Source organism: Urtica dioica, chromosome 6, assembly GCF_054948205.1.
Source record: "Urtica dioica subsp. dioica isolate 48M chromosome 6, U.dioica_male_clone48M_v1_H2, whole genome shotgun sequence".
In the NCBI taxonomy this organism is placed as follows: Eukaryota; Viridiplantae; Streptophyta; class Magnoliopsida; order Rosales; family Urticaceae; genus Urtica; species Urtica dioica.
The window spans coordinates 843,673-852,500 of record NC_142761.1 but is presented as its reverse complement, the minus strand read 5'-3'; the positions used below and the strand labels follow the sequence as shown (position 1 = coordinate 852,500).

General features: G+C 33.8%; 1 protein-coding gene across 1 annotated transcript; it reads left to right on the top strand.

Moving 5' to 3' along the window:
• The first annotated feature begins 799 nt into the window (after positions 1-799).
• On the top strand, positions 800-2,993 carry UBC32 (ubiquitin-conjugating enzyme 32). Its single transcript, XM_089618385.1, has 5 exons — positions 800-1,006; positions 1,482-1,613; positions 1,861-1,945; positions 2,041-2,204; positions 2,455-2,993. The coding sequence occupies exons 1-5, from the start codon at positions 896-898 to the stop codon at positions 2,830-2,832; spliced, it is 870 nt and encodes a 289-aa protein (XP_089474511.1). The 5' UTR covers positions 800-895; the 3' UTR covers positions 2,833-2,993.
• The last annotated feature ends 5,835 nt before the right edge of the window (positions 2,994-8,828 follow it).

Genomic DNA, 8,828 nt, shown 5'->3' with positions numbered 1-8,828 from the left:
ACATCCAATATAAAAAAGTGAAATTATGCATAAAAAAATATAAGCCTTTTGTTCTAAAGCACCATATCTCAAGACGATATAATTACCATACGTATCCTGTATAAAAAACAGAGGCTCGAGTTTTCCTTCCAAAGAAACTGAAATATGCAATCTACAAATTGATAATGAAAAATTGTGTAAAGAGGATGAAAGTAATTCAAGACCTCTTTTATCTCTAAGATAATACATTATATATAAGGCCGAGCTAGAAAAAAAAATTAAAGAAAAAACAAAACAGAACGAGAGATAGATAATGTCAATGTAGTGGGCAATGAAAACGACATTGGTGTTTGATACTGAAATAGAAAAATGACGACATGAAAATACGACATTGTAACGGACGACATAGTTTTTAAATGAAAAATAAATAAAATAAGATCCAATGACGATTAAACACGTAAGAAAAGCGTGTTCTAAGAGGTAATATCGCCGTTGACTCTCCTAGTCAGAAGCAACTCATCTAAAACATCTCTCTCTCTCTACAAAGTGAAAATCTTTGTACTCTCGTAGCTAATCTTCATTTTTCAAAAGTGAATATATTCCATAGATAACGTTAAATTTCTCATTTTTGTAGTAGACAATAGAAACGACAGTGTATTTGATACTGAAATGAAGAACGACAACTGCACGAAAATACGACATTGTGAAACCATGTTTTGACTTTTGAAACAGAAAAAAAAAGGAACGCCCAATGAGGATTAAACACGTAAGCAAAGCCTTGTCACATAACGTGTTCTCACTCTCTCTCTCTCTCTCTTAAATCCCCAAATTTTCATCGACTCTCTGGTATTCAAGCTATCAATACATAATATATATCGTCGTATACATACACGTATAGATACACCGAATCGGGACGATGTCGGAAGATAAGCACAACCTGAAGAACCCGGCGGTGAAGAGGATTCTTCAGGAAGTCAAGGAAATGCAATCCAATCCGTCCGACGACTTCATGAGCTTGCCTCTCGAGGTTTTTTTCTTTTCTTTTCTTCTATTTCTTCCTCTTTCCTTAGATCGCCAATCTCAATTCGTTTGATTGATCGAATCGAGTTCTGGATTTTGGTGACTTCGATTGTTTATTCGTTGATCGTCTCTGCTGTTTTGAGATACGAATGTCATTTCTAGGTTTTCGTTCAAAATGGAAAATTATAGACGTTGAATTTTAGGATTCATAGGAATTAGGATGGAAAAATCAATAATCTTTTTTAAAAAATCCAATCACTAATCAAAACGATGAATTGAGACCATTAAACTATATATCTGCTTCAATGAGATCGATTCAAAATATTACCTATTTATACGTATGTTAGTCGAAATAGCTTGGTTTCATTGAGGTTTATTGTGAAATATGAAATGAGTTTCTTGCACTGTATTTTCCAATTGACGGAGTTAATTTGTGTCAAGATGTTAGAATGAGATTTTGAGTATTATGTTTTCATGAACAGGAAAACATATTCGAGTGGCAATTCGCAATCAGGGGACCGCAAGATAGCGAATTCGAGGGCGGGATTTACCACGGAAGAATCCAATTGCCCGCAGAATATCCATTCAAACCTCCTTCTTTTATGTTGCTGACAGTAATTTTTTTATTTTAATTTTTTTTTTAACTATTTTCAATCGTGTTACTGTACATTATTTTCGATGACTGATACGAAATGGTGTCTTTTGTAATAATGGAAATATGAACGAAAGGAAATTCGAGATGCTCTTTCTCCTACGCTTTTTTCTTGATGCTCTCCTCTACTAATCCCTTTTATTTATGTATTTATAATATCCTCAGTATCCAAGTTCTTAACAGTCTTATATGTTCTCTTTCAATTTCAGCCAAATGGTCGTTTTGAAACGCAAACGAAGATCTGTCTTAGCATTTCGAATCACCATCCCGAGCACTGGCAGCCATCGTGGAGCGGTAAAAATTCCAAGAAAACAAAACCAAACAAAGAACAAGATAAAATCTCATATATTCTCTCTTTTTTATTTTTATTTTTTTTTATTTTTTTGCAGTGCGAACAGCTTTAGTTGCTCTCATTGCATTCATGCCCACTAACCCGAACGGCGCTTTGGGTTCATTGGATTACAAGAAAGACGAGAGGCGTGTTTTGGCCGTCAAATCTCGTGAAGCATCGCCCAAATTCGGTACTGCCGAGCGCCAAAGGGTAATCGATGAGGTAAACATCGATTTTCCAGCTTAATTTACTTTTGGCTATGTTCTGAACCTATAAAATCGGAGGGAAATAAAAAAAAAATAAAAAAATAAAAAACATTATGTTTTTCTTGTGTTGCTTGGATTTAGAAAAATTTAAGGGTAAATTAATAGCTAGAATTGGGATTTCAAAATTTGACCGAATTTTTATCTTCACCAACATTTTCTCTTAAATTTTTCGATTTTCGATGTAAAATCGTGTCAATGTCCCCTAGATACACGAGTACATGATGAGCAAGGTTCCTCAGCCAAGCCCATCAGAGACCGTCCCTGAAGAAACCCCGAATCTCGAAGCCGACTCCGAAGCGGGCCCGGCCCAGAATACAGAAGATGACGAGCACGCTGACTCATCGCCCGTGACCGAAAGGGTTTCCGTGGATGAGCCCCCACAAGAAGCTCGTGCGGTCGCTAATCCCGAGCCTCCGAGAGCCGTGGTGGTGGGACCGAGGGTTCTTCAGAGGCAAGAGAGAAAGGTCGACGATCGGGTCTTCACATTGGCCGCGGTTGGGCTTGCCATTGCTATCGCGGTCCTCGTGCTCAAGAAGTTCATGAAAGCCAACGGACTCAACGCTGTTTTTATGGACGGTTCTTAGGTTAGAAAAGCTTGAAGTAATCAAGAATAACATTATATGTTTTGGATTTTTTTTATTCATAAAAAAATTTGTAATGAATCGATGAAAGAGTCTGAAGGTATTATATATATCGTTTGTAATATTGGATCATATACTAAATAATAGAAACCTGTTCATAGAAATATTTCTCTTGAAGATCCGTATTTTTTTTTTTTTTTTTTTTTTTTATAATTTTTTGCAGCAAAAGGATTGAAGACATGAAATCACTATATAAAACTGGAAAATGAGTTATATACGTAACATGTTCTGAAATACAACAAAAGCATTGAAGATATGGTTAAATTTTCTATCATCCTTTTGTCTCCCCAACAAAAATAAGAAACTGGAATATAATAAAGGAAGAAGACTTTTATAGGCACTCAGTTTAATTCCAAGAAGATCAATGGGTTTAGTAGAGTCAACTCCTCTTCGATCTCTTCATTGCAACATAAATCAATTTTGATTATTCCTAGATTTTTTCATATTTATATATAATCATAGTATTTATAAAGTTTTTTTTAGTTTTATTCCGAGTATGTATGTAAACATTTACTTTAGTCAATGAGCTCTTAATATTGTATTTTTGAAATCAATGCCATATAAATCAGGAAATTACCACGCTTGAAAATCAAATTAAACATGTCGATGATGAAGGTCAAAATTTAGTTCATACTTTGGAGAAAAAGGTTGATTAAAAGAAATAACACATTCCTTTGTAAACCATCATCAAAATTGAAATTCGTATGGTATCACAATTTGTCGTTTATATAAGAGAGAAAACTATATGAAATTTATCTAGATCCGTAGCTTCCGAATTTAAGGAATTGGTAGTGTAGAACTTTGGCATGTGTGTGCCTAAACTTCAATTGAGGACATACCACAGAAAAGCTTATGTGTTTTTAGGACATGTGGAGAAAACGACAACGTGCTCAATACCACTTATCGTGCTACGACGCATCCCAAACTATGAGTGGAAGAGAGGGGGGGAAGGCCTTGCTTTCGGGCTCGAGGACAAGCATTACAAAAACGACATGAAGTTGGTGCGTTTCAAAGGGGCTGAGGAAAACGTGAGAGCGTTATTGGGCCGGCTCGAATTTAGCCCAATCTGAATGGAGGATTATTTGACTAATCAAGCGAGTTTTGGGAAGAACGGACAAAACACCGTCGTTTTGGCTTGACGTGGCTAGCTGTTTGAGCCAGAAGATAATGAGTAGAGGGCGAAACTCCAGAGTATTTGATTTATTTTATTTTATTTTGCACTCTAGGTCTTCCACTTTGTTTGTTTGTTTCATTTTCCTTGCAAAAATAGCAGGGACCAATTCATTATTTATTCATATAAATTGAGATTTTCTATTATTTTATTGTTTTATTTATAATTTCAATTTATTTTACATTAGATTGGATTTTTAATAAAGGAAAGACCAAAACACTTATTATTACTCAAAAGTCTCACCACCATATCACAATTCACAGCTGAACTAAATATAACAATAACAACAAAAAATCTATTTTGTAATATTTAATTAAAATTGGAGTTTTAATAAAAACACATTTCTCTTCGTTGGGTTTAGGTCAAATCCAATTTACGTTAGAGGTTGAGTCTCTCTCAGTATCACTTTTACGCCATTTCTCTTATTTTCTTCTTATTTCCTAACCCATTTTTGAACCCCACCGCCACTAACCCAATCTCTCGGGCAGAGTTTTTTGTTTCTTCTCCTTCGATTTGTGTTTACCATTTCTCAAAAAATGACGAAGAAGACCCAAGACACTAAACATGCAAACCCTAAAAATCGCCCCTAAAAATCCTCATGTGATGTTTCTTCACCACGTTAGATTACAAGATCTTCGCCCAACAAGCCTCACGTGTCAAAGAAGGTTGCTGCAGAATCATCAAAATCGTCTCGGTCCAAGCGAAAGGCTCAAGCTTTGAAGGGCCCCCCTAGAAAAAAGACCTAAACCCACCAACGTAGAAGAATCAAGCTCAAGTGGTGATCCTGACACGTATGTGGTCGCGTCGCACGAACGAAATCCATCATCGCATCATCGATGGTGATCCTGACACGTATGTGATTGCGTCGCGCGAACAAAATACCCAGCTTTCTAAAAGAAAGAAATACAATTAAAAGATCGAATATCATTCTATAGATATCCAAAAATAATTTTTTTTATTTTATTCAATTGAAAAATAACATCAATTTGTGTAAATAGAAAACAATAAAGGATTTTTTTAGTTCACATATAAAATTTTGAGGGAAAAAAAAAACCAAAATGATATTTTTTTTTTTTAGCAAGAATAGTTTTGATACTATAGTAATTTTCAATAAAGGAAGAAAAATGAAATACTTAACCAAGAGATAAAAAAAAATTGACTGTAATCATTGCTTAAAAATTGTTGTTATAAACCCTATATTTTGATATCGGCAAAACCGGATTCCTAGTATTTTTTCTTGTGGTATTTGCATCTTATGTCACAAATTGACAATCCAATTGCAAATAAGTCACATGCAAAAACTTTAGAAAGTTTTAGAGGAAGATGAAGTGATTTTTAATGAGGTATTGTAAAAATTCAGAAGACATGGAGTAACTAATAAAAATGTTAAATGATGAGAGGGAGTAATTTGAAATTTGCACATGTGACACGAATGTAAATACGTGACACAAATGCAATTTTGACAACTTTGTGACACAAATGCAAAAACCCGACGAATTTGTGACATTAACGCAAATTTCCCTTTTTTTCTTTCACAAACTAAAGTCCAAGCGAAAGCCCATACTCCTCTGTGCCACGTCATCCGCCAAAGGGAAAAAAGGAGCCTCAAAGATTCTTTCACCACGTCATCAGCAACAAAAAAAAAAAAAAAGCTGAATAGGTCCCACGAATAATAAAGCACGGCCACACACACACAAATAACTCCAAAATGCTTATTTCCAATTGAGAGTCCAAGGATTAAAATCTCGCATCTCGCGGTCGTACTGCACTTTTAATTTTGGAAGTATCTCGTCTCATACCGTGGTATTCCGCGGTATTTGATGAACGTTCGGGGTATCTCGCACCGCGTGGTAAATCGCATTTCGCGGGGTATACCGCAAAAAAAATGTATTCCACGAGGTATTTGAACAACAAATAAACTTAAAAAAAATACTTTTCAATTTTCATGCATACATAGAAAATTTAAACATAGAATTTTTATACATAGACATATTTCTTAAATATAAATTTAAAATCTTAGAGTATCGAACACATAAAACATAATTCAGTCACGAAATTATAAGTAAAAAAAGTGTTTCTATTTACACTATGTACTATTATAATACAAATCCAAAATTAAATTAATTACATAAAATAAAACATACATTTGCCTTTTTTTTTCTTAATAATGATAAAAAAAATTAAAGGGAAAATAACACATTTATACCCTGTGTTTTAGTGAAATGTCGAGTTTAACCCTCGGTTTTAAAAAATGTCGAGTTTATACCCTCTGTTTAACTAAAATGATGAAATTATACCATCTGTTTAAAATTATACCCTGAAATAGACAACAGTGTCACGAATATTATTTTTATTGACTTTTCATTGACGTTGACTATAATATTTATATATAAACACCAATTATATTTATTCATTCGCGTCATATAGGTAATTTATTTAAAAACTAAAAAATAAACAGCAGTCTCTTAATCGCGAAGAACACAGAAAGAGGCAAATGGGTAAACATTGATAGTTGATAGTCATCAAAATCGCATATTCGTACAGAGAATCCAGGATTTAGAGTTACAATTCGAACACGGAATGAACTCATTTATTAGGAGGTATGAGTTTTATTATTTAATTTCAATTTAAGACTATTTTATTTCAAAATTGAGAATTTGGAAGTTAAGGTACTGATTTAGATTTGATTCGGTTTTTCTTATATAAGAGTTAATATCAATGAAATGGAGATTTGTGACGCTATTATTCATTTCAGGGTATAATTTCGTCATTTTAGTTAAACAGATGGTATAATTTCGTTATTTTAGTTAAACAGAGGGTATGAACTCGACATTTTTGAAAACCGAGGGTTAAACTCGACATTTCACTAAAACACAGGGTATAAATGTGTTATTAGAAATTTGCCGGATGTATAATATATATATATATATATATATATATATATATATGTTTTTAAAGTTTAATTGTATAAGGAAAAGCATATATGTCTTTTTTGTACAAAATTGTTTTTTTTTTTTACTCTGCCAAGGAAAAAAAAAGCAACTTATATTCACTTTACACGGTTCAAATTTCAAAAAGCAACTTATATTCACTTTACAAGGTATAAATTTCAAAAAGCAACGCATATATGTATAATGAATTGTGTGATAGTCTATCACATTGCAAAAAATCCCACATCGGAAGTTAATTGTGCATTTTAATAATGAAACATTGAGTGTGTAGGTCTGACTTCAAAATTTTGGCTACATTTATTAAGTCATTTGGGCCTGTTTTAGAGCGATAAATTGCGAGATTTATACAACTCGCGAGAGATATACATCTTGCGCCTCTGCGAGAAACGAGAACTTGCGCGAGATACCACCATCTCGCCCGAGATTTAAACCCTTGATTGAGACCCACAAAAATGACTAAAGAGCCCAATCACAACACTATTCTACTATGAATATCACTATCTCAACGCACTCAAAGAACTCTCTCTCTCTGTAGCTTAATTTGGGCAAAATTTTTAGAGATAGAGTTCAATTTATTAATAAAGGAAAGACCAAAACACTTATTATAACTCAGAAGTCTCACCACCGTATCACAATTCACAACAGAACTAAATATAACAATAACAACAAAAAATCTATTTTGTAATATTTAATTAAAATTGGATTTTTAATAAGAACACATTTCTCTTCGTTGGGTTTAGGTCAAATCCAATTTACGTTAGAGGTTGAGTCTCTCTCAGTATCACTTTTACGCCATTTCTCTTATTTTTCTTCTTATTTCCTAACACATTTTTGAACCCCACCGCCACTAACCCAATTTCTCGGGCAGAGTTTTTTGTTTCTTCTCCTTCGATTTGTGTTTACCATTTCTCAAAAAATGACGAAGAAGACGCAAGACACTAAACATGCAAACCCTAAAAATCGCCCCTAAAAATCCTCATGTGATGTTTCTTCACCACGTTAGATTACAAGATCTTCGCCCAACAAGCCTCACGTGTCAAAGAAGGTTGCTGCAGAATCATCAAAATCGTCTCGGTCCAAGCAAAAGGCTCAAGCTTTGAAGGGCCCCCCTAGAAAAAAGACCTAAACCCACCAACGTAGAAGAATCAAGCTCAAGTGGTGATCCTGGCACGTATATGGTCGCGTCGCACGAACGAAATCCATATCGATGGTGATTCTGACACGTATGTGATTGCGCCGTGCGAACAAAATACCCAGCTTTCTAAAAGAAAGAAATACAATTAAAAGATCGAATATCATTTTATAGATATCCAAAATAATTTTATTATTTTTCTCAATTGAAAAATAACATCAATTTGTGTAAATAGAAAACAATAAAGGATTTTTTTTAGTTCACATATAAAATTTTGAGGAAAAAAAAAACCAAAATGATTTTTTTTTAGGAAGAATAGTTTTGGTACTATATAATTTTCAATAAAGGAAGAAAAATGAAATACTTAACCAAGAGAAAAATAAAATCGACTGTAATCATTGCTAAAAATTGTTGTTATAAACCCTATATTTTGATCTCGCCAAAACCGGATTCCTAGTATTTTCTCTTTCACAAACTAAAGTCCTTGCAAAAGCCAATACTCCTCTATGCCACGTCATCCGCCAAAAGAAAAAAAGGAGCCTCACAGATTCTTTCGCCATGTCATCAGCACAAAAAAAAAAGAAAAGCTGAATAGGTCCCACGAATAATAAAGCACGGCCACACACTCACAAATAACTCCAAAATGCTTATTTCCAATCGAGAGTCCATGGATTAAAATCTCGCA